The sequence below is a fragment of the Vidua chalybeata genome, chromosome 5 (assembly GCF_026979565.1).
Source record: "Vidua chalybeata isolate OUT-0048 chromosome 5, bVidCha1 merged haplotype, whole genome shotgun sequence".
NCBI classification, from domain to species: Eukaryota; Metazoa; Chordata; class Aves; order Passeriformes; family Viduidae; genus Vidua; species Vidua chalybeata.
The window spans coordinates 48,003,242-48,030,952 of NC_071534.1; the positions used below are offsets into that span (position 1 = coordinate 48,003,242).

At 37.8% G+C, this 27,711-nt stretch overlaps 1 protein-coding gene across 1 annotated transcript in view; it reads right to left on the reverse strand.

Moving 5' to 3' along the window:
- The window catches only part of TFEC (transcription factor EC), a 90,683-nt gene extending 63,676 nt beyond the window's left edge, over positions 1-27,007 (reverse strand). Inside the window, exon 1 of the mRNA XM_053942884.1 lies at positions 26,807-27,007. Within this exon, the coding sequence (XP_053798859.1) occupies positions 26,807-27,007 (201 nt within the window). The remainder of the gene's footprint in view (positions 1-26,806) is intronic.
- Between the last annotated feature and the right edge of the window lie 704 nt (positions 27,008-27,711).

The window sequence follows — 27,711 nt, forward strand, 5'->3', positions numbered from 1 at the left end:
GCTGCTGCACAGTCACATGCAGCTTTCTGCCATTTCCCTGGGGTGCAGCAATTCCCAGGAGAGAGAGAGCAGGGAACAGGCTTATACTGTTGTCACTTTTATCAGAGAGAAGAAAAGCAGAGGGTACCTGATGGAAAGAATGCCCTTGAGGGGGTCCAGGTCCCACAGGCAGCCTAGGATCCAGACTTGTATCCAGCTGCTACAGTCAAAACTCCAACCCTAAATAAAGACAGTCTTTCTTTCCTAGTCACATAAACAGGAACTGTTTAGTTAAGCCCACATCATAAACACATTGTGATATCCAAAGTGAGAATAGCACTTTTCCCTGCAAGAGAATCTCCTTTTTTATGGAGGCTGATAGGTGAGAAAGTGGAAAAGTTTTCCAATTCATTTAAAATTGAGTGACTGAGCTTTCTAAATCAATATTGGTGCTCTCAAATCTCAGACAAAAAAAAATCTGTCAAAGGAAGAGAATGACTGTACTCATCATTCTAGCCATCAAAGTTATTTTGATCAAGTCTGGGTGTATTTTTAATAACGATTTTCCTTCTCCCCCAAAGTCTTGTTATTCACTTGAAGGCAAAATTATACAAAAAGAGGAGCAACTTTCTGAAAAAGTGTAAGAACCTCTGAGACAAGATCAATCAGCATTTTGTCGACTCAGGAACTTGAAATATATGTGTGACAGAAGGCACTTGGAGCACGGCTTTTCACAATAAAAGTAGTTTTTAAATATTTATTTTAACAACATATAACAGTGGCAAGACTAAAAAATCACAGTTTACTCTTTCTTTGCCATCCTTAAAAGTTATTTTGTGAATATATATATATACATATATATATATATATATATATATATATATTTTCATGGCATTCATGTCCTAGTGTGAACAGATGGAAAAGACTTCTTCGGTGCTATGAAAAGCCTCAGAAAGAACTACATTTTGAACTTAACAATTCTGAAATACTCTCAAAGTGTTTCATGTATCATCTCAATCATGCTGAGATTTTTACAAGAAATCTCTGCCAAAACCACTTGGAATCACAAAGAGCAGAGAGCAAACATTCTGACTAACAGTTTTGTCACACTAGGCTTGGAGCGCTGTTCACAGTGCAAAGCAGTGTTTTAAAACAAACATTTAATTTTTTTTTAAATTCTAAGAAGTGTTGCTTAGAATTTATCAAAAGATAACTATTCCATTTAGAAAACACACTAATAAAGCCTTTCCTGAACTGCAGTGCTTTTGCCTATAGTACAAGCAAAGCTATTGATAAAGCGCATGTTCTAATGGAGGAACCTGCGTAATAGAAGACAACAACAAAGAACAACTATGCACAGATCAGTGACATCATTACTTCAAACAGTATGGCTGCACTTAAAGGGTTGTGGCTGTTGGTCATGCATTGTTGCATTTATAGCTACATTTATGTACTGGTAATTCACATGTGTATTTGAATATTTGATACATAATTGATATTCTCTGAAATATTACTAAAATGAAAATGAAATGTCACAAGTTGTATCAGAAACTCTTTATCTAACTTTATTATTACTCAGTATTCTACTGTATGATTTCACAATCATAAAACATAGTCCACTTGAAATGAAATTCTGCATAAAGTTCACTCAAACTCTTTCAGATCAACAGTGGTATAATGGAGATCAGAATCTAATCTGTAAGACTTAGACAGAAAATAGTTGCAGACTATCTCCTCACAGACTGTCAAAGAAAATGGGAAGTTTTCATGTTACTGTGTATGAGAATAAGGAACACTGTTTGCTATTTAAAACATTTACCCCATTTTGTGTATTTGCAAAATGGGGTAAATGTTTTAAATAGCAAACAGTGTTCCTTATTCTCATACATTAACCAAGAAGAAAAATAATTTTACAGCTATTTGTGCTTATAAGTAAGCTTAAAAATTTAAACCACTTTTCAAATTTCTCAAATACTAAACCAAGAGGACAGTTTTTAGCTATGGTGCCATAGAGATTTTAACCGTAAATGCAATTGTTTTTACTACAATGGTTAGAAAATAACAATATTTACTAGGGCGAAATGACCACCGTAAAATGACAGCAGAAAAAAAAATATATATCATACACTCTTTGAGGATGACTGCTCTAATATCCTCCTTCTTCTTCTTCTGTTCTTTATCAAAGGCCATACTAATTAATTAAGTACTCAACAGTTGTATCAACCTTTAACAACAGCACTTGCACTAGAAACAAACAGTGGAGATTCCATTTCTGATTTAAGAAAAAATACCCAAACAAACAAACAAACTCAACCCCTCAAGTAAAATTTTGCAGATCAGAAAGATATTTTTACAGATTCAAAATAATAAATTTTCCCTTTACTGCAATGTCACCAAAACAGGGAAAGTCTCTAAACTGTCTCTATTAGTATGCAAACAATGTCATGTGCATGTGACACATGATGTCAGGAATTCTATTTCATTTCTTACAGCTGAAGGAACAGAATACAGATGTTGCTACTGTAATAGCGTTTGAAGCAGAGTTATACATACCTGCCCATACCAACTGTATTCCAGCATCGTAACCTCAGCGAACACCAAGTCTTAGAAAACTCAGAGCAAATTTGTGAATACCAACTGCTTCATGTAAGACAAAGCCTATGACTATGCTGCTACTTTCCCTTTCAAGGGAGTGTGCTACACTCTACAACTTTTGCTTAGCCACCAGCACTGCTACAATCATAGCTTTGTTGAAGTGTTGTGCTCTTGCAGCTAAAACCTGTTGATAATGAACCTGAACCTATTATTTTGAGTCAATGAATTGAAAGAAATAGGGCAAAGAATGAAAGCCACAGGGCCAATTACCAGCATTCTTTGATGTATTACTTGCTAGCACCCACCAAATCACTTTGTGTCTTTGTCTTGATCCCCTCTGTTATTCATTAATTATTCTGGAAGGGTTAGAGTTCAGATAGCTAATTGCACAGACAGTCTTACTTGGTGGGGATTCTCCCTACACTGACACTTTCCCCAGCTGTGCCCAGCCACCTTGCATTATGCCAATTAATCCAATTCTTGGCATTTTTGTACAGTCCTCCAGGTTCTTTTAAAGCTTTGCCTAAAATGTTTTTCTGAGGCTCGTAAACAGAAACTGAAGAAGGTTTGTGAACTGGACAGATAATGTTTACAACTGTCTTGTTCATTCTTGGTCACTGGTGACCCTGCTTTCCTCCTCGTATGCCTGTCTCTATTTACAAGCATGGTGTTTAGTACTCTTCTTGCATTTGTAGAAATAAGAACGATTTTACAATATTTCATTTTCACTTTTTCCTTGCCCTCACCCACTCTTCAATTTTGTCAGAAGTGATCTTTGTTAAATTGAGAGGTAGATATCATTTCGCACTTAGGAGAATGGTCTCCTAGTTAACAAAAGGAAAATACCTCATTTCTTTGTTCATCTTAGTGCTAGGAATATTTCCATGTAAAAAAATTTGTAACAAAGAAGGAATTAATTTTAATAATGAGAATACAGAAAATGGAAATAAAAGCTTCTGTCCTGTGAGGTCAAAGCTCCTGTTCACAAACTCAGAACTCTTGATGGGCTTCAAATTTCAGAAAACACAACTTAGGACTCTTTGTTTTCACTCAAAATGGGAAAGAATATGTCCATTTCCTTGGTTTGGTCACTCATTATATGTTTGTTATTCTCCTGCCACACATATCCACCACATTCCTGCTCCTACAACCCTATAAAATTAGTTTATTGGGACTATAGTTAGGGGGCACAAATCAGAAGGGACAGAATTAGGACCAAGCCTAATCACAATTAGATATACCCTATTTTTTAGGTAGTTACACTGCAGGCAATTTCAGGTCCTCATAGACACTTCCATGTGTCTGGGAACTGCGTAATCAATAGCTTTACCTGAAAAGTTGGAATGTAAAGAAAAGACGTCCTCAGAGAATACTGTGAGCTGGAGTATGCACAGGCAAGAAGTCCTTTAAGAAAGCAGTCACCAAAACAATCAGGAAACAGCAGCCACAGAGAACACCCTCTAATTATTTTAAATTATTATTAGCAGTACCTAAGTAATTATCCAACTATGCAATTATTCTTTTCCAGAGACACCATTTAGCTAATAAAATTGCACTGGAGACCTTAAAGAGCATACTAAAAATTTATCCCAGGAATGTCATCCTCAAATTACTCTGAACAGATAATACAGTGAGTGAAATGTGAATGCTGAAGTTCAAGGTAGGAAGGAAAAATAAGGTTTTGTAATAAATCTGTTAAAAAAAAAAAATAGCAGTGTTTTAGCACTTCAGGTGATCTGACTGCTAATCTCCATTTACAGATAAGAGAAATCCAATATCCTTCAAGCAACCAGGTCAAAAGAACAGTTCAATAATTACAGGAGTCTTACATTAGAATCTGTAAAACACCCAGGAGCATAGGTTAGTTGAGGAAGATTAAAGAAAGAAAGTTTGTTTATAGATTTCATTTTTCTGCCACAAGAATCTAAAAAAGCTTAAGATGGTGCTTCTTCCCCTGTACAAAGTCCAAAGAGAAAGTTATTAACCACAGCTCTGTGTGACAAGTTATACTTTGCATATGTATTCGGAACCACTCAAGCTCCATCTTCAGGTGAACAATGTGCAAATTGGTTTTCATTAGTTCTTTTAGCATCAAAACTAAAAACCAGAGAGGTTGTAAAGTAATTTACTTTTCATAGTTGTGTCCATGCAGAAAATATGGAAGTTTTGCACACCATGGATTGACTTTTTCCTCATTAAATATAGCCTGAACATAAGGTTTTGTCTCATTAATATGTAATTTAGATAAATCAGGTATAAAGTCATTTCTCTTGAAAGACCTGTAATTTTTAACATCTGAAAATTAATTAATTAATTAATAATAAATAAATTAAATAAATTATTAATAATAAATTAATTAATTAGTTTATAGAAATTAGCGAATGCTATCTAACTCCAAAGCAGAAGAGTACTTTACATCAATGGTGCAGAGCTGGGCTTGTGATACTATAGTCAAAAATTAGGCTAAAACAGTCCCAAATACCCATTCCTTAAAAGAGAGGTTTATGCTAAATCCATAAACCATCAAAACTGGTTCTGTAAAATCCATCCTCCAAATTGTGAATCCCTTCATAATGCTGAGTATATCACATAAATGAGGAGCCACCATATATCGTTATCAGGAGCTGTGCTGAGGAGCATTTTCACCAGGCAGAGGAGAGTAGGAAGACCTCTAGTCCTCTGGGGTCTTACCTCAGGATGCTGCTCACAGAAGACTAGACACATTCCAGCATGTGGCTGCTCTCTCCCAGTGGTTTCTCCTCTCTCACTTGAAAAACGTATCTGCTATGATTGCTTACAATGCTTTTAAATTGAGGCAATATTTTCGGGGGCATCTGACCACACAAGTTGACACCTCACTCAGCTGGAACACATCACAGCATTTAAAGCAGAGATTAAATAATCCATTCTGGGCAAGACAGTGGAGAATTTACAGTTTCTGTGCACAAGTTCTATATGCCTAAATTCCTATGTATTGTTTTTCTACACTGAAGAAGCCAATTAAATTTACTTTGTACAGAGTCCTAATTTTTCAGGTAGATTTCATTTTTACAGGAATATTTTAGGATTTTCCAGAACCCCCAACCCCACTCATTGAAGTGATCCCCAGAGCCAAGAATGGCTCTTTATTTCAGTTTCAGATACAGCACAATCTATTTTTTTAATGCAGAAAAGTAAAATATCAGCAAAAGTATTTTAACAAACATACAGCTTTAGTATCTGCAATGAATGATTACTGCTAACCTTACTTTTTTTCTATATTGCTGGATTTGACATTGAAACTCTTAAAGTTTAAGATGTGGTTTCTGTCAGTAAAGTCTTTTAAAGCTGTAAGGCCCTTAAGTAGTTCACTATGTCTATGTTTTGCACACTGGGGCACTGATCTGGTGGAACAAATCAGAATTATCCAATAACTTCTGACTACAACCTATTTCAGTCACAGTAGAGGCTTCTGAAAATGCTCTGTTGCTGAAGTCAATATCAGCTCCTTACAAGTTCCCCAGGAGCAGCCCAGTGCAAAGGTCTGTCAGAAGTGCCATATCACGTGTGGTAGCCAAGTTTGGAAGTCTTCTAGATTCTTGTCTCTATGTCCAAACCTGTATGACATGTAAATTATTTTCTTCCTGAGTAATCAGGAGGAACAGGAACTCATATTATTATAGCTTACAGACTAATATTCAACTTCAACATCAGAACACTAATAAAAGGCCAGCAAGAACCACGACATAAGTGAACTTGCACTAGATTTGGAATACAGCAGGGAACAGAAATAGGAGTTGATTGCTTACAAGAACAATTGATTTGAGCATGAAAAAGAGCACAAACATCAGCAAAACTTCTTAGAGAAAAAGTAGCTATTCTCAGTTAGATTCTTACCTGTATGTAAAATATGTTGCCCTGGCAGACTAAAACCTGAGCATCTGAACCCTGTAAGAACTGAACATCATTAAGCTAAAAAATACCTGTTTTTCCAAAGTGGTAACACGTTAGATCTTTTGTCAGTAATGTGATAAATAAAATACATAAAGGGTTCTATCAAACTATTTCTTCATTCATTTAAAATGCTGCAGTCGAAGACCAGCTGTGTGTTAAATACAGCAAAATTGATTCTGAAATTAGTCACGTTCATTTGTCTTTCTACTTTCAGTAACACAATTCAGAAATTGTGCTTTTTCCTGGGAATTGCATCTTATTTTAGATCCTCTCTCTTTTCCAGTAAGCAGGATAACCTTTTTAAACAGTAGAAGAAGTCTATTGTTCTCAGTTTAAATTATTTAGGAGCTTTGCCTGAGTAATAAGTACAGGAATGATGACGACGATGATGATAATCATCATCATCATCAATATTATACATTTTCCATGAACTTTTCTGCACTGAACAGGACTTCACTGAAGAAGATAAGGGACTTCAAGTGTTCAGATGAAAAGGGTATCTATTGGAACGCTGTAAGCTTTGCAAAAAAAAATACAAAACCTGGTTCAAAATTCAACACACCAGTCAAAAGCATTGATTTGCTACACTACCCTAAAAACCTGTGGTGCAGAAATAGACACAGAGGATCAGCCTCAAAATGAGTGTGAGCTGAAGTATGATAAATAAAATATTGCAGTAGTGTCTCTTATCATGAGAAATTTACATTTACACAGTATAATTTGAATGTTCCATATGAACAAGGTCTTCCATAAATAGTGAAACCAATAAACTGCTGTTTCCTGTAGATTTCTGTTATATTTCTCTTAAAGCTTTCTCTCCCAAGACTCCAAGTTAACCAGTTCTTTATTGTTTTCCATGATCACTTCACTCACTTTCCAAGAGGTGATCACACATCCTGCCAGAGCTTTCAGCACACGGGCTCCTGAGCCCACATAAACCCACATAAACATCCTCACTCATCTACTGCCCTTGCTTATTACTCTGCAGATTCATTAAGAGCTATCTTTTTCCATTCTACAGTTTATGCTTTTTTTCCCTATCTGCCTGCAGATTTCCACGACACCTCAAGGCAGTTCTATTGAAACTGGACTGCAGGAGCAGAAACATTGAGGTGGAAGGAAAGAAAGGTTTATGAGAAGCAAACAGATGGCAACAGCCATCAAAACATGCCACATTTCTCTAGGAAACTATGCTAAAAATTATCAGATATTCATGCCTTGGGAAAGCGATAGATGTCACTTTGAAACTGAACTTCCTGGAATACTGCTTCACTCTGAGGCATATTCAAAAATTTTATTTATTGAATACGGAACAACCTAAGGAAGCACTCACCCTATAGGAGATAATAAGAAAATCTAGATTTCTACAGTATTCGTCCTTATTAAAACAAAAATAAAATATATTTATTGATTCTGAGTTTCCAGGAATTTTAGGAACTTTAATCCAAAACTTTCAACTGATTTCAGAGAAGTTAGAAAGTCACAATGGATCCCAGAAAAACTACAAGACCTCACATCTACCACAATATGAAGATGAGAAAATACAGAAGGAATAATGCTCTTGCTCTTTCAGCAAATATTATTTTTTAAAAATATTGTACTTTCTCATAATGTGAAGAAATCTTGTGAAACACCTCTCCAATTTTAATATTGATTGAAAGGTAGAAAATAGGTATGATAGGGAATATAACTTCATAGGATCTAATATGTAGTAAATAGCACGTGTCAAAGGTAGAAAAGTATTTAAGCAATGGCATGTAGGAGAAAATGGGTAGCAAGGAGAAAAAATCTGATGCAGTAAAACTGATATTAAAAATACTGCAGGGGAAAAAAGTATAAAATCTTTTGAAAGTCAGACCTGAATCAGTCTACACTAAAGTGGATTTCAAGCAGGCAAACAGAAGCCTCAATCATTTTTTTTAAGTTTCTGAAGTCTTAGGATTTTCTCAAATTATACCATCAGTGTCTTGTATGATCTAGTTTCTGACTAATATCTAACAACTGAAATTGCAGTGACTTGCATACTGAAAGACATTGAAATAAAAATGTATGTTGTATTTGTGGAAGTCTTGAAAAGCACCATTTAATATTTCACCTGGGCATATTCCCTTTTCAGGGAGTATTTCAGAAATAATTCCTGCAAGAGCTAAAAGACATTATGAACTAAAGAGTCACAAAGTAATCCAGTGAACTGAATCACTGCATAGAGCCAACATTGGCAGCAAGGAAGCTGCATAAAAGAATATACTTATATTTGGAGGAACACCGTGAATCTATAAAGAAAATCCACATTCATCTTCCAACTGTGAAAAAAGTAATTGTAAAAAAAATAATTGGTAGTGTACTTCAGATTAAGTAGATTAATGTTGTTGACACTTTGGAGAGCTTAGGTATTACAGCTGAAAAGCAAAAATTATACATTCACCTGTTTGCTATATAATCCAGCACTCATTAACTGAAATCACGGAGACTGCATTTCCTAGTGATAAAGGCATTTTTGGGAATATCAGCTTGATGTGCCTCATCTAAGCACCTGACCTAGTGCAAATGTATTAGTGTATCACAGCTACCTCAACAGCAGTCATAGGCTGCTTGTCTGTTTGATTACCAGGTGCTTATTTCTGTAATGAAACATTATGAATAAGAAGAGGTTAGACACTTAGGAAGCAGGCATTTGGGAGCACTAGTTCAGTGCTCATATGCATATTTATGGTGTCATATTTAGTGAAGTGACAATGGACCACTTCTCACAGCTTTTGACCTTTATATACATCCACACATACATGTAGAATGTCTTTTAAGCAGGTATATATCTATGCTTACAGGGAGCATAGATATATTTATATATTAAGTATACCAAATTAGCAGGGAATAAAGAGTTGATAAGAGCCTAGTCCTTCTAGTAGATTCTCTTATTATTTTTGAGAATAAAGTCCAATTAAGCTTCATTTCCTCCAGGTCTGTGTTCCATGGATAAGGTTTTAGCATGGTTTTTTTTAATCAACAGGCATAATGCAGAAAAAGATGTTTCTATCTGCAGCAGATCATCACATTTTTAGATGCAATACTGCTGCTATCACAAGAGTGGCCCATTAACTGGAGCACAGCAGTGAGGGAATCACTTCTGAAATGTCATCAGCAGTTCTTTTGGTAGAAACTGTGCTTAAAATAACCCTGTACACACTGAGACCTGACTTGATATCAAGATTTCAAATAAGAGCACAGAAAAGGTTCATGGTTTTGTTCGGAGGTTTTTCGTTTTAAGTGTGTTCAATTTTATTCAAAAAGACATAGGGCTCTAAAGAGCTGGATTCCCCTTAAGTTTTATTGCCTACGATCCAAAATAATACCTTCCATAGCACGTCTTTTTAATAATATTTTAAATACAAATCAGTGGAGTGTCTAGTCAGACCAAGTCACTTGAAAGTATCACTGGCTAGAATGCTTTAAAAATGTTTTCAAGATATTTTTCTATCTGAACACAGAATAATTCATCATGTAACCCTAAAAATTGTGGTTTTATATGTCACCCTGATTATCAAGAGTTTTCTAAAGCCTTCTGAGTTTACATTCTTGTAGAGAACTTTCCCACACAACTTTCTGTAAACAACCTATTGCTTTGCATTATTTCATAGGTGCGCATTGGGACGGGTTTTTGATGGGTGCCACTGCGACGAAGGGCGCAGAGTGTCCTACGCCTCCTATACGGTGGCTGGTGGACACACCTGTTTGGGAGAACCAGTGGCCCCTACCTCAAGATAAATTGAGCGCCCTTCGAGATTTAGTGCAGGAGCAGTTGGACCAGGGTCATCTGGAGCCTTCTACCAGTCCCTGGAACACTCCTGTCTTCTGCATCAAGAAGAAGTCTGGGAAACGGAGGTTGTTACAAGACCTCCGAAAGGTCAATGCCGTGATGAAAAGCATGGGAACATTGCAGGCGGGCATGCCATCGCCTACCATGCTTCCTGCAGATAGGCCGATCTTCATCGTGGATTTGAACGATTGTTTCTTTACAATTCCTTTGCATCCCAATGACAGACCAAAATTTGCCTTCTCGGTGCCAGCAATTGACAATGCTGAACCTGCGCAGCGATATCAATGGAGAGTTTTGCCCCAGGGGATGCGCAATTCCCCGGCCATATGCCAATGGTAGGTGGCTCGTGCCTTGTCTGGAGTTCGCAAGCAGTTTCCTGGTGCACGTCTGTATCATTATATGGACGACATTTTGGTGGCTGCTTCCACCCAGGATGAGCTGCTGAGGATTCCGCCTCGGTTGCTCGATGCTTTGCATGTGCATGGACTGCAGGTCACTCCAGAAAAGGTCCAACAGCCTCCTTGGAAGTATTTGGGGGTCAAAATCCTGGAACGGACAATCCGACACCAGGAGGTGCAATTTGTGCATTCGGTGAAGACACTGAATGATGCCCAGAAATTGATGGGTGTCATCACTTGGTTACGTCCGTACCTGGGACTAACTGACGCACAGCTGTCTCCTCTGTATGATTTGTTGAAAGGAGACTCTGATCTAAAGTCGCCTCGCGCATTGACCCCTGAGGCGCGTCAGGTGCTGGAGGAGGTTCAGCGGGCTGTTTCTGCCCACCAAGTTTATCGCATTGACCTCTCCGTTGATGTCACTGTGTTCATTACCACTCCAGATTCACATCCCACAGGTATCATTGGCCAATGGAGTGACAAATGGTCCGATCCCTTGCACATCTTGGAATGGGTTTTCCTGCCCCATCAGCCACAGAAGACGACGACTGAATTGGCTGAGTTGCTTGCTCGTTTGATAATCAAATGCCGGCAACGGTGTTTGCAATTGATGGGTGTGGATCCCGCAAAGATCATACTCCCGGTATGCTGGGAGGATTTTGACTGGAGCTTTGCACACAGTGTGTCCCTGCAATGTGCTCTGGAAAATTTCACAGGGCAGATCACTTATCATCTGCCCAGCCACAAGCTACTGCAGGTGGCGAAATCCACACAAATTTCTTTGCGGCCCAAAAATAGTCAGGAACCTGTGCAAGGGCCCACCGTCTTTACTGATGGTTCAGGGAAGACAGGAAAGGCCATTGCTACTTGGAAGGATGGATCTGAGAGGCAGGTTCTGGAAGGTCATCAGGATGGGTCAGCCCAATTGGTTGAATTGAGGGCTGCTGTCAGGGCATTTGAGAGATTTTCCCAGGAACCTTTCAATTTGGTCACGGATTCCGCCTATGTGGCTGACATTGCACAGCGATTGGGTCATTCGGTCTTGAAGGAGGTCAGTAATCCTGCCTTGTTTCATTTACTGAAGACCTTGTGGTGTGCCATTCAGGCCCGGGTTCATTCATTTTACATTTTGCATGTGAGGAGCCACACCAATTTGCCAGGGTTTGTGGCAGAAGGTAACGTGAGGGCTGACAGGTTGGCTAACCCGGCGTGGGTAGCACCTCAGCCTGATACACTCGCACAGGCCAAGGCATCACGTGGGTTCTTCCATCAGAACGCACATACTTTGCAGAAGCAGTTTCAGCTGACGCCAGCTGAGGCTCGTGACATTGTCGAGTCTTGCGACGACTGCCACGCGCTTGCTCCACCTTTACCAGCAGGGGTAAACCCCAGAGGCCTTAGGGCCTTGGAGCTTTGGCAGACCGATGTCACTCAGATTGCCGAGTTTGGCCAGCTCAAGTATGTGCATGTCATGGTGGACACATTCTCCTCCGCGATGCGGGCTTCTGCTCACACTGGAGAGAAGGCCCGCGATGTCATTGCCCACTGGAGGCAGGCCTTTGCCGTTCTGGGTGTACCTTCTGCCGTGAAAAACCGACAATGGTCCTGCTTACGCATCACAAAAGGTGCGGCAGTTCCTGCAGCTGTGGGGTGTATCACGCAAGTTTGGTATCCCTCATTCCCCGAAATGTCAAGCTATTGTAGAACGTGCTCATGGTACTCTGAAGCGGGTTCTTCAAAAACAAAAACGGGGAATGCAGGGTGAAACCCCACACAGTCGGTTGGAAAAGGCTTTGTACACCATCAATCATCTTACAGTGCAGCAGAACTCAAATAACCCTGTCATTTTGAATCATCGTTTCTCGTTGCAGGCTGCGGACGAGGCACATCAGCCTCGAGCGAAGGTTCGAGTGCGAAATTTAGTCACCAAACAGTGGGAAGGTCCCTATGACCTTATCGCTTCGGGGCGTGGGTATGCTTGTGTGTCCACAGATACTGGGACACGCTGGGTACCTTCGAAGTGTGTTCGCCCTGACCTGCAACCGCAGAGACAGAATCTGGCCGAAGGGCAACATGGAGCCCGTGACCAACCTGAAAGGCATCAAGTGGGTGAATCGTTGAGTGATGACTCAGATGCAGACAACGCGAGTGATCACTCTGATGAGTCCTCCATGAATGGACGCTGAACATCGTTCATTTTTCTTTTCCTTTTTCTTTTTTTTAAACTGAAAAGGGTGAGATGTCGCCCTGATTATCAAGAGTTTTCTAAAGCCTTCTGAGTTTACATTCTTGTAGAGAACTTTCCCACACAACTTTCTGTAAACAACCTATTGTTTTGCATTCTTTCATAGAGGCGGAGAAATTTGATGTGCAGGTAGTTTGTCCAGTGTCGTTGGAGAGGTGGCACGTTCACCCTCCAATCCACTGGCATCTTTTGAGAACTATAAAAGATTGGAGTCAGAAAAAATAAATTAGTCTCTTCATCGTGACCAAAGCTGTGGTGCGTTGTTTTTCCTTGTGTCATCTGGTGATATTTGTAGACTGGAAGTAAAGCTCAATAAAGTCAAAAAGCCATCAGTGGGTCTTGAAATTGGTCCCAGGTATTTCAGGTTACAGGTGGCAATCCTTAGCCAGCCTGCAGAGAAGTGATATTTGTTTTACTGCAGAACTACTGTAGAAAATTTTTACGTTGTGGATACTCCAGATAGTTAACACACAACATCTAATATGAAATATTTTGTGTTTGATATCAGAAGACATCACATTACCAATTCATCTTGTCATACTTCTACCACTGGTCAGTATAAGATGAGCGCACTGTCAGGCAGATCATAAAGCTGTCTATAGCACTATCCTAAAAGATGCTTTGGAATCTCACAGTCATTTGTAGGGCAGTATTTGCTGTAATCCTGCCGTGAAAGAATTAAATGCACATTAGTGACTTGAAGGGGAGAAAAGACTTCATGCTTCACTTGGCTATAAGAGAAGCGGACTCAGTCTTTAGAGAAAGATAGTCTGGGTTGCAAGAAGAATAGTTCCGTGGTTACCTGTTACACAAAGACATTAAAGACTCAGGTGCAATTTCCTACCTGAACTTAAGTCCCTGGATAATTTTGAGCACAAGTGACATTCATCTCTAAGAGGCATTTTTCTAGTCTACATTATGAAAAGTCTGTCTTTTGGATGATAGCAAGAGAAAGGATCTCCAGAAAGTGAATCACTTTCAGATACCCCTGGGAGACTTCATATAAAAGCAGGAATTTTTTTTTTTTCATTCCTCTGGACATGCTTCTCTCTTATGGTTCATCACATAAGGAGATTTGGGCAATGAACTTTAATTGGATACCTACTATTTACATGACTAAAAAGCTGGATCCATGTAGGCATTTATGGAAGCTAAACCTTATACTATGAGGAAACGAACTTGTGTCTCTGCAACTTAAATTTTTACCTGCATGATAGGACACCTTCCTCACAGTTGGACTGTGTGGGGTGAAACATTACAATTTATATGATATTGTCAAAATGTCAGTGGAGGACGGAAAATTTCTTAACATAAATATATAGAAAAGGATACTGGAATCAAAGACCCCCAACCCCCAAAAGGTATGAACTGAATGCTAGTATTCAAATCTTGTTGGCATTTTTACTAACTGAAGAAAAAATCTAGAGAGGGAAGTAATCTTGGAGTTTGAATGAACTAGATGATTCTTCAAGCACTACGTATGAAATATATTTTAACTATCAATATTATCACTTAAGCCACCAAATCCACATTTTCAGTAGTACAGAGTGGATGACATTGCTTATTTGTATTCAGTTCCATTGAATTTTGCAAGGCAGAATATTCACTAAGTCAGTTGGAGGTTGTAGTAGTAATATTTTTTTCATTCTTTATGTGTTAGATACCATAGCTTATCTCAAGACATAATGCAATCTATTTTTTAATTATTCACACCCTTTATTCTGTGACTATAGTCTGCCTCTTTCAATATGAAAAGGCAGGACACAGTTCAATTATTAATGGTCCAGATATAAACAAAAATTTGAGTTTGTTCTTTAGAAATATATCTATGATTTGTAACAGCACTAATGAAAGTTGTAAGCTTATATTTATCATGTAGTTCTGATCCAGTATTAGTTTCATAATCTTTTGCCAGAGGGAAAAAAAAAAGCAAAAAACCAAAAAACAAAAAAAAAAAAAAAAACCAAAAAAAAAAAAAACAAAAAAAAAATAAACAAAAAAAAACACCAAAAAAAACCCCACCCCTTTTGTTTGCTTTAGAGTGCAATTGAGCTTTCTTCTGCATAAAGAATTGATGGCAACTACAGTTGTGTAAAGGCACCTCACAAAGTTACCAGGCCTTCATGGAGCCACTTTTGGTCTGAACTTGCAAGGTATTTGAATGTAACATACTCTGAAGTAAATTAATATAAAGTAATAATAAAGAAAATTTGCAAATAAATAAAAAAATATTATCTGTGCATTTGTCTGAAATCATAGTACACAGAGCAAGTGTTTAGAATCAAGTATCTCAATTTGGAACCAGATTTGCTACCTTTGCTATTTATACATTTTGGTCAAATGACCAGTTTAGACTATCTTCAACATTCATATGATGGAAAACACTTTCAACAGAAAATAATCAATTGTTATCACAATTTGTCATCTCTAATGTTAAGTGAGTGGTAGAAATGCAGTATTTCAAGCCGTGTCCAGTTTTTTTTTCTTTTTCTCTTTTTTGCCCTGCTGTTTTTGGTGTTGCTCTCCCTAATTTTCATTCTCTTTTTTTGCTTTCTTTCCATGTTTTGATCTCTTTGCTTATTTACTCTGACTTCCAACATTACCTCTTATCATTTTTTCTTCCTCTCTAAAACCTTTTCCCATGGTTTTTGTGATATTTCAACAAGATACACTTCTGAAGTGATTCCTGCATTCTGGTCTCCATCCAGTTTGATCTCAAATGATTGATCATAGCAGTCCCAAGGGTATCATAGTGAATATGCTCTATGGGGATGATTAAAGACAGAGCCTGTAATTCACAATCTATAAAATTCCAAAAAATAGACAAAATAAAACTTGGAGAAATACTTTGTTAACTGGAGTTCCAAATACTGTTTAGTCAGGAGTAGAAATTATTTCCAAAGCCACCAAGTTAACGGCCATTTTTCTCTTAATTTTTTTGACCTTTGAAAAAATTCACCACTTGTGTCTTTGAACAAATGTACAAATAAATGTACTTGATCAGGTATCTGATATCAAAGGGATCATCTTTGTCCTGGGTGGTCTTTGTCCTTATTTTCCATCATAAGCAATTAATCCACCATTGTGTGCATATCTTATGCAATGTTCTGCCTTAAAAGCACAGTCATTTAAAAAGTATTCAAATTCAAAACATCATCCAAAACTACAGTTATCTGTAAAAGGCCAAATGGAAGATTTGGAACAAAATAGCTCCTGGGTTAGAATCTTGTACGCTGTATTAACCTTGAGCAAAATTTTACAGCTCAGGTACTTAACCTACAAGGAAAATTTCATAATGGGAATACTGAGAAACCTGTGGCTACAACCAGTACTACTGGGCCCCAGTATAATATTTCATTTACATTTCTTACAAAGCAATTTTTGTCAATCTTGCTGCATGAATGAAAAATCTCATCCCATAGTCTCCAATTCACTACCCTCATGAACTCATAAAAAGGTCTTTTAACCACTGCTGTGATTTTCAAGTGGAAATAATAAAATGGCAAGAGTTAAATATTAATATTCAGTTCTTACTCTGTGCTTTTCTTTAATACCAATTACAACTTGAACTTCACCTAACTCAAAAAGACTGCAGACTTCTCTCAATTAGCAGTAATAGGATTAATACATAGCTTTGGAATTGAAGATTTAAATAGCAAAAAAAAAAAAAAAAAAAAAAAAAACTTGGCAAATGTACACTACATGTACCAAATTAATCTCAAAATAAATATGCAGCCTTGGGTGAAATAAGTGGAATGTGGAATGCTAGAGATGTGGAGGTTATTGTGGTTTTTCTGCTCTCTTGACAACCTCTGCAGGTAGCATTGGTTTGAAAACTATCATGGCTGTAAAATAACAGTACCTTTTCTTCCTTATGTTCATGGCCACTAGAAAGTTGCTGTAATTCACAACAGGTAATCTCCTTTGTAGAGCACCAAAGCTAATTCTGTTTATTAGACTTTTCTCCATTACCACTTTTTATGGTTCTCAGCTTTGTGAGTTTTAAGCAGTCTCACAGATTGAAATTATTGCATTCAAATAGCTGTCTCCTGAGAAAGGATAAAATATTAGGTGAAAAGTGTTAGATGGACAAAAGTTTTTTCTATACTACAGAATGAAGAGTAGGCAACTGAATTTACGGAACATAATTTTTGGGTTTCTTTACTCATGTTGAATTGTTTGTGGTTTACTTTGTATTTGCATTTCATAGGCAATGATTGACTTCATTCTCCCTGCATTTTGAGTAACTACCTCTACATTGTATGATACAATGGCCCAAACTGAAAATTACTGTTTTAAGGTGTACATTTGACTTCTGAAAAAAATTGTAATATCCTAAAATTCCCTGTCTAATTAAAAAATGCTGACGTCAGTTATAAAGAGCCCTTTATATTCTTGTCTCAGAGGAAAATATGCAATACCTAATCATGTTTTACTGATCAAAGCTCATACAGCAGAACATCTGAAGTGTAACTAGACCAAAGCTGTGAGTCAGGACAGATGGAAGTGACAAGTTTAGTTTTTTGTTTCCTTCCAACAAGTGGAGAAATCAAGACCAAGGTTGACCACAAGTTTCTGTTCACAATAACCATGTACTTCATTTCTGGAAAAATGCACTTCAGGAAATATCAGAGAATTACTAAGGGCCCCTTTTCAAAATAGTACAGGAAGATGCTACAGAGATTTGAAATGAGCATGAATTGTTGCATATTTCAAAAGTCTGGCCCTAGAATCATGACTGATAACAAAAAAAAAAAAGGAAAGTAAGAGTAGTACCTTCCCGGGTAATGTTGATCACCAAGGAGGTTCGCTTCATACTTAAGGTAACTAAGAAAAAAATTTCCTGGGAGTCAATATAGCAGCAAATATTATGAGGAAAGACTGTAGTCAAGATCACAACAGAAATCAACAAGTGTTTAGAATAAAAGGAGGAGAAACACCATGATGGGAAAAGTGTGAGATCTCTTAAATCCTATTGGTGTCAGCCTCTCTTGTTTTGCTGGACTGGCCGGTAACCACAGATAAATCATAATATCATATTTCAGTTTGATTGCAACTACCTGTAGAGGCTATCTGGAGCTTCCATTCATTTCAATATGTTTGTCTCTCACGCCAACAAAAAAAGTTAACCCAAAATCAATTGCTCTATATATTTCAAGGATTCAATTTGTAACTCAAACTTTTAATATCCTGCCTTCAAAAAGAATATTACTTTCCCAAGTTTTGAAGTGCTGATATCCACAAGTTCTAGACCTTTGCTTAAAAAGAAATAATTTATGGAAGCCAATTCAATTATAATATAGCTATTAATTAACCTAATATTATTTGGTGCTTCTCAGAAAATAGACAGGATCGTCTGCCTCATGATAAAAACACACTGAACTTTGGGAAATGGTCGGAAATAGTCTTGAAAGAATAGATGAGATGCATTGCCAGTGTTGCAGGGCTAGTTAATGGCAGCTGAGATAAGCAAAATTATCCCTCTACACAGATGGATCACAACATAGCCCAGAGATATCCAGCATAGCCAATCTCACTTAATTCTTCTTAGAGTTTGATTTAAAATTTCCCTAATTTACCCTTTATAAAGCAGAGAATCACCTAATAACTTTTTCTGATGTCTCCAGAATACAGAAATTGCCAACATATGAAAAATATGGACTGTAGAAGTTGATCTGGACAGGATTGAAACCAATAAACTGCACTTTGGTGCGGAGCAGAGAAGGATGGGATGAACATGCAGGCTCTAGCCATTTAGAGATGGTTGTCATTCTTCATGAAGATTAAGGACTTGTAGCTTTGCATTCCTACATTAATCCAAACGCCAGCCGATGTACAAGCTGCCAGGGTATAGACTTCCAGACACTGCACTTTTGATCAGAGCCTTGAGCAAAATGAACTCCCATTTCTACACTGTATTTTTCTGGCTTTACTCTGTTAACATTACATGGCAGATATGCAAAACTGACTTTAAATTTCTCTAGAAAACATTTGAGAAAGAACAATAATGAGCACAGTTGAAGAGGACTCTCTCATGCGGCCAGTGGCCAGTTTACTTGCATATATTGAAAGAATATAACTATATGAATCCTTTTCAAACTAAGAAAACTCTTATAGTAAAAGGTAAGAGTCACACACATATAATTTGCTTAAGAAGATCTATACATGTTTCAGAGTAAATGTAAGGCTCACAGAATAGTGCATGAGGGTTTTTTTTTATTTTAAATATCTTCATATTCTTGGAAAAAAAACAAATAATCCTGATTTTTCTAGGGAGGTAAGGGAACCATATACATTACAGGGAATTTTAGCCTAGCATCCAGTGATTTACATAGTTTTTTATAATTTTTAATATAAATTTACATAATTTTTAATAATTTTTTTATAACTGTTGTTAAAATTATAACTTTTCCCCTGTTATGTCCAGGTCTGATCTATACCATCAGTTCTCACTTCTATGACTAATATAAAATTCAGACACAATTTCCAGTTAGAAAGAAAACTTTTTCTGCCATGTCTTCTTCCCTTATTTTTTAACTCAGTGACAATTCTGATATCCAAAGTGGCAACTAATTGCCTTGACAATTAAATAGTATTGCCACAGTACAGCTTTTATGCACTGGTCCTAATAAATGTCAGATGAAGCTCAACTACTCACTTCAGCAGATGCTAATTTAAGCTGAACACTACCTGTTATTCAGACAGAGAATTTTTGCTTTAAATAAGATTAATCTCAGAAATTAAGCATGGGATTCCCTCTTATAAAAAACGCCATGGGTTATTCATTAAATCTGAATTACTGGTTTAACAAACACTTATGCAAGTATCATTATCTGTTATGCAATTACTAATGCATTGTATAATACTTAATATCTCAGTCAGGTCTCTTCAAAATTCAATTACTATAGCTCTTGTCATAGAGACTAGCACTGCTCTTTTAAAGCTCCTTTTTTTCCCTAGTGACCCTTCAGCTTGACTACTTCATCCTTGGCTGCCATTTGTCAGTTCAGGAATAGTATGACTGTCAAGTCAAGTGTAGGTTTATATTGGAATCCTAACTCCCAACATGATCCTCACCTTTCCACTGAAGTCAATAGGAAGCTGGGAATCCTGATATGCTTTTAATCTGGGCCAGCATTTCAAAAAATGCTGATCTCTTTGCAAGTTTTGGAGCTTCTCTTTGCTGCAGCTGACAAGAAACTGAGTCTCCTTTCATTAACACTGGAAAAGTCTGAACAACCTCAAGGTAGAGATAGCAGTGTTTGCTCCATTGTTCTCTACTTTACAATTGCAAAGCCTTTGTTAATTTTGTTTGGGACCTGTTCATATTCTTCATGGAAAGAAGAAAAAAAGCTTATCTCTTGCAAATAGGTTCCTCCCCTATTTGCACCACCCACTGAGCAGCACATGGCTGTCAAAAGGAAAGTTTTACGGTACCCTTTCAAGTTATAATTTCATTTATAAAATTGATACATTTAGGAATGGTGGTGGACAGAAGTCATAGAAGAGTTCATATTTTCTGTCATAAAAGCCTTTGGCAACTAGAAGAATATCTGTTTGCAAAATGCTGATTATGAATTGTCCCAGGACCATGTAACTTCCAAGCCTCAGTGAGGGGCAGCATTCATAGCATTCTTAGGCTAAAATTGTGCCAGGGACTCTCCTAACAGTAGGACTTCCTGGACATGTCCTAGACATAGTTAATGTACAAGTGTGGCTAGACAGCTCACTACTGCTTGGCGTTCTGAGCTGAGTATACATGGGAAGAAATCAGGACACCCTGTGATTAAACCATGACTGGTTCTTTTCTTACATCTGTCTTCCACACTTTGCCTCCTTCATATCAAGAATCACAGCAGACTTTAAAAAGAACCACCCTTACAACAGACAGCTTCAAGTCTTTAAAAGGTTGTTACCTGCAATTCTAATTTTCAGACAAAAATCAAATTTTGATTCAGAATTAATGCTCTCTCCAACTACTAAAGGCAATGGACCTGCTGAACATACTCTTTGAACTGCAGTGACATCAGTGATTTCCATACCACAGGAATTATCACACAAAAGTAGGTTAACAGCTGTGCTCAGATGTGTAGAGGTGTGTGCAAGAATAGACATAGCAAAAATAAAATATCTAAAAAAATGAAAAAAAAAATGAGGTGTATGGGAGAAAGAATAGAGACTGTGGACTTTAGACACTGTAAGGCTAAGAAGATGAAGTCTGTGAAGTGTGAAAAAAAAGAAGAGATATTATGAAAGTCTACAAAATAATGAGTGAACCTGAGGATCTTACACAGATTTCTATTTATTTCCCACTTACTCACGTCTTTTAGTCTCCATTATGCTCCTCCTCTTTCCAGATCTTCCAAAATGTATTTTGCTCTTTTTCCCAATTGCTTTTCCCCTGTTATTTATGAACCCATTCACATAATTTTCCACCCGTCCTCTTTTCTATATACTTCTTCTCATGATAGAAATAATAATGCAAAATCTAAGTATTTTCTTAATAAATGTAACTATTATTTTAAAAAATAAAAAATATTATAGTGCATAGAACTAAAAAGTATTTAAGTGACTGCCATGAAACAATCTGCAGAGACAGACAGCCCTGCTGCTACAAACTGCTTCAGCAAAAAGTCTAGGAAGACTTAAACATAACAACCTCAATTACTATACTGTGGTAATTTAACATAAAATTAAATTTTAACCCTCAAGCATCATCTCATAAGCTAATTTGAAGTGGAATCAAGAAATTTTGAGAATTCTATACTTTCTCTGAAGCAAAAAAACATAGACATGGAATGTATTTGACTGTGTTTATGACAAAATGCAGATGCCTACTGATTATCTAGATTTTTTTTCAGTCAACAGGGAGAAAAATATCACTTGGAGGGTGCAATCCATCTTACTTCAAAGTATATGCCTAAGAGAAGCCAGATAAATTGGATCTTAAATGGATCCATTTGCCCCACTGGCTACAAAGATTGCTAAGGCATCTAATTCAGATGTAGACACCTGTTTCAGAGATAGGCAAGTGAAGGTATTCTGAAACAGATTATTAAGATTTATGGACAGTTGATCTATTCTACTTTAAGTATTCTTGTGTTTCTGTGTGCTGCTACTACGTCATTTACACAGCAGTTGTGGCCTGGAGCAAAGCACTATAATGGTATTAGAGAGCCTGTGGAGGCAGATAGGATATATAGATGGATCTGAAGTGGTTCTTCTTGGACATAGAGTGCATTTTCAGGCTTTTAAATTTTAGATATTTTTGGTGGGAGAAGTAAAAAACTGCTGTTCTGTTCTCCCTTTCATAGTGTCTACTAATCTGTCAAAAATCCTTCCAATTATGTGCCAATCCCCCAAAAAAACATACTAGCTTAAGAAAGGGTTTGCATTATTGTATGAAGTGTGGGAGTTGCTGCAATCAAGAGAGCACATCTAAAAAAGAAACTGGAAAGATGCCAGTGTAGCAGACACTGGGTAAATGAGACTCCCTACATGGGAGATATAAGACAGGCAGCACAGGACATTAAAGATATTTGTGACTTTCAGAATACTTTTAAAAAGCCATGACTTCCCTCCTAGCAATGTCTGGACTGGACCTGTTCTGTCTTTAAATATAAAATTGGCCAGCAGAAAGGTTTCAAAAGAGAAAGTATTAAAATTAAGTCCCAGCTGCCTAAAACAATTATTTCCAAAAGAAATATAGACATTTATAGATAGTGTTTGTTGTTATGTTTGTGAGAAGCTTATCTTCAGGCTTCCTTAGTGCCCCAGGGCACTGCAACAATATTATTCTTCCTAGCCACTCACTGAGAAAATAATAGTAGAGTGGGGATTTTAAAGTGGTTAACAGGCAGACTCTTATGCGGAGTTTTGCCAGTATATGCAGTAAAACATTACTCTTATGTTTATACTCATGACTCAGGTACCTGAAATCAGCTTCCAATCTCTGTCTGCAGCATACCTTTGCTGTGTATATTGGAGAGTATGTTGTCAATGTTTTGGTATCTCTTAGCTGTTGAGGGATTTTTCTGCAGGTTGCCTTTAAATTTCATTTTGCACTAGTTAAACAGATAATGCCCCCAAAATCTTTCATGCTCATTTAGATCTTCTTTATACTTTAATGATTTACTGATCTCTGGCTTGTCCACACCTTCCTACCAGCTTCCTACTGGATCTGTTCTGGTATGAATTGACACAGCATCTAATAATGGCCAGATCAGCCCCAAATACGCAGTTAAATCAATATTCCTAGTCCAATTGAATTAATTTATTTATTTATACACATTTTTGTATGGAAATTTGGTTTATTATTTTGCTACAATGTTGCTCGTTTCCAATTGATCAAGGTCTCTGACTCATGTCTTTGACAGTTACAGGTTTCCAGCATAAAGAACCACAAGAAGAAACGGCCTAAAGTTGCTCTGCGGGAGATTTAGATTGTGTATCAGGACAAATTTCTTTGCAGAAAGTGCTGTCAAGCACTGGAACAGACTGCCCAGGGAAGTGGCAAAGTCACCATTCCTAGAGGTATGTAGAAAAGGTGTAGGTATGGCACTTAGGCACAGGGTTTAGTGGTGGACTTGGCAGTGTTAGGTTAACAGTAGACTTGATGTTCTTAAAGGTCTCTTTCAACCTAAACTGTTCTATTCTATTCCATTTTTTTTGATAGTTTGTTTTAACTGATTGCTTGAAGAAAAAAAAGATACTAGAAGTTCCACCAAAACTAATATTGGACAAAAACCGCTCCTAGGGAAGACAAATTTTCCTGCAAAGGGTGGTCCTACTCAGTATTTAAGGTGAACTTTCGCTAACATAGTGGAACACTCCTGAGGAAAAGGCAGCAGGGTATAAACCCTTGCTCAGTGCCATGACATTCCTCATAACATATTGCTTTTCACCTTATCAGTCATTTGTTCAAGAACAGAAGTCACTTGTTGAGTTACAAATGGCATCCTACTTTCATCTGGATTTTTTTTCAAAATCTTCAATCAGGATGTTTGCTAAAGCCAAAGCTTCTTACTTTATAGAGCTTACAAATACTGCAGGGGAAAATGTGGTGGCTCTTTTACTTCCTTGGGTATTTCTATAGGTTAACCTGGCTTCCTGGAGAACACAGGTAACTTCCCTTGATCAACACAGAAATTAATCTGACTCAAGATTTTATGTCACAAAGAGAGGTCTCAGTCTTCAAACTCTTTCTTGGGCCTTTGGTACTGTTTTTAAAGTACCAAACTAACCCTTTCCTGCTACTTCCCGAACCCTTGATGACAAAGACAGCATTCTCAATGGCATTCTATAGTAAATCATCACTCAAAATGGATTCCCCATCAGTGCTCACTCTGGGCCATGAAAAACTGCTTTAAGATATTTTTATCACCTGACTGCCATGCAAACATGCTATATCTGTGAACACAAGAACTTCCGCGCAAAGAAAATTTTGGACTTGCCAAAAGGTACAAGTCTCCATCCTTACATGCTGTTAACCCCAAGATCTCACTTTACATGTTATTGCCCCACAGAGATTTGTAGCTCCTCCATTCATCTCAACAAATCCCTTTCTCCTTCCAAATAACCAACAAAGACTTTGCTGAGAAACCTCCAGCAGAAAATTTACTCAGTAGTAAGTCTTGCTACAAGGCAATGACAGCGGGTCCTTAACAGTGAGCTGGCATCCTACAAAGGTGAAAAGAAATCATGTCTAGAAGTCAACCTATCTATAGGTATATAACTTAAAACACTACTACTTTATTCTGGATTGGACACAATTTCTTGTCCAAATCCTGAAACCTGCCATGAAAAATACCTCTGGTTTCCTGATCTTGAGTTCTTCTGGAGGTGTTGCTTCCTATCTGCCCTGATTTAGGTACCGGAATATTTTAGTTTTCTATTTTTTTTTCCTTCGAGCCTTTCAGTAATATATGACTTTCCACATCTTTTTTGTCTTTTACTTCTTTATCTTTTTCTCTCCTCTTATTTGTTTTCTCACCATTTTTCCTCAGCCCTTCCAGTTTCCCTATCTTCTATTTCTTTCACCATTTCTCTCTCCTATTCCCCCTTGCTTTAAATTTCCTCAGCCCCCTTTTCTCCATCTTTTCTCACTTCTATTTGCATCATGATTTCCCTGCAAAGAAATGCTATCCTCACAAGCTCTGCAGCACCCTTTGATCACCCTCTAGCCTCTGCAAGCAAGCTCCTCCAGCAGTTCCAGTGCTCCAGTTAACCCAGAGAGTCCAATGAGGTTGAGAGGGACTTGCACTGCAGCAGGAACCAGAGGGGGGCTAGCGTTGCCCTGAAAGGTGAAGCAGAGAGGGTCAGTTTGCCAAAGCAGAGAGATTGGCAAGAAAATATGGTGCCAGCCACATGCTGCCTCATTCATGTTCCCCCAATTAAAGCAGCCTGTAGGGAAAGTAGCATGCCACTGTAGTGCACTGGTGTACTGACCCCTTCGAGTGCTTGTTAGTGCTCACCATACTCAGCATTTCCTCTCCCTGATTGATAGGATGATATGTGTGTATATGGCAGAGAGCAGATTCATTACAGCACATTAGCCAGACAGGCAGACAAATGCCCACAGGGGCAGAAAAGCTGTAAGGAATAAATAAAAACTTTATTATTTTTCTAAAACTTCTTTTCCCCAGGCTACAGTGAAGAATACGGGAGGAACGGGAGAGTGGAGAGAGCCCAGAAGAGAAAAGGAGTGGTGAGAACTGGAAGGAAAGTTTGTTAGCAGTCAAAGAAAGGTTTAAAATAGTCATTGTTGGATTCAGAGTTTGAATCTCTATTTATATTTTTATTTTCGGTCCCACTGCAAACTAGGAAAGAAAGGTTCGGTGCATCAGATACCAAGTTATCAGAACATTCCTGATGTAACATGTCTGAAATGTCTGAAACCTGGCTGCTCCATTTACTGAAAATTTATAATTCCTCAGTTTTAAAAATGAAAAACAAACTAGTACCAGCCTTTATCAACAGCTGCCACCATGTGGTATTTAAAATACCACAGTTACTTTAAAATAGAAAGAAATATGGTGGCATCATCTAATCTGTCCAGTGACAGGTTTTTAGCCTCCACTTGGTAACTCACAGCTCACAAGAGGTGATGTGGCTGTGAAGCAGCTCTGCACCCCTCCATACACTCTGCTAAGGCCAAGAATTAGATAGCCTGTGCAAAATTGTCGTGGACACTGTAGCCACTGTACCAAACCACTTGCCCATCACCCATTCTTGGAGATGAGGGACCAGCCCACTGTCCACAACTGCCCCAGGCTGTCAACAACAATGCATGTAGAAAGTGCATTCCCAAATGCCTGGTGCCAAAACTTTTTCTGACAGGCACATATTTACCAGGGTGCCGCATCCTCTCTGCCTCTGTCATGAGATGCTGCCTGCTCTGACAAGGGGCAAGAAAGCAAAAATGGAGCTGCTGGACTCTGTTCTCACTGCCCACTGGCTGGATCTTAGCCTGTCTGCTGTCTGGAAATACATTGTGGTATTGAAAGAAAACTCCAGAGACATTCCACTATCCAAGAGGAAGATAGAGTGCAAATTGTCAGCCCTGGACCATTAGAGAGTTGATCCAAAGATTAATGATTTAAAGAATGTGATTTGAGCCAGCACAGGGACAAGACTTAGTTTAATACCTTAGTATTTGCTTGCTTGAGCCCTATTTATTTTTTAGAACATTGTAATTCCAGCAGTTTCATCCTCACCTCTCTCCTGATTTCATTTAGGTGCACTCCAAAATGAGCTAAATGTGTTACAATTAAGAATAGCTTTCAGCAGATAACACAGCATTCTGAAATCTGCTTTGTAAATATCTACTGGTAATATAGGTACCTCTGAGATTGCTGGAGCTTTGTTTGCTGAAAAGTGTGTTCCCATTGGAAAAAATCCATTGAACGCAGGATACTGTGAAACTGGCATATGACACTGTGAATAATGTGCATGGGCTTCTTCTTGAGGGTGCTTGTCCAGCCACTTTTGATCCTGTAGCTTTCCTCTGAGCTGAAACTGTAGTCCAGTAAGTGCCTGCAGCATTGCTTTATTTCTTCCCTTCCCACTATTCGCAGAGCTGAAAAAAACACTATAAAACACACACACAAAATAGAAGCAGCAATTTAATTCCTTGAACAATGTACATCTACTATTAAAAAAAAAAAAAAAAAAAAAAACAAACAATACTTCAGTATAAATCCAAATTAATATTATGGTTATGGGACACCCATAAGAACACAATCCCTAATATAGCACTGGAAAAAAAAAAAGAAAAAAAAAACAAAAAAGGGAAAAAAAAGATGAGAAGAAACAGTTGGCATTCAGTTAACAATCATGTTTGGAGGTTTGTGACTGACTTTGTTATTCCAAGGGAAGCCAGGTACCAGGCTCTTGGGATTAGGTACAAAGGCAAGAAAAAAGTGGACACGTATGAATCTCAAAGGTGACTGCTGGGTTAATAAAACAGTCTGTTTTCTGTTCACCCACTCTTCCTCTCAGTGTGCATGTACATTAAAATATGTCAAAAGGAAAGCCATTTGCCAGAGAAAAATAATTCAGCTAAAAGTCCAAATTTCCAGCTGGTGTGTTGCCTTAGTGTGTGCAAGTGCGCTAACAAAGTGACCCACACATCTCACTGGATGAAAGTTGGTATCCTCATTAAAGTAGAAACAAACACTTGAAAACAGGAACAACTGCCAGTTAAAAAAAAGGACCACAATTGAAATGAGAAGCCTTCATTTTTCCCC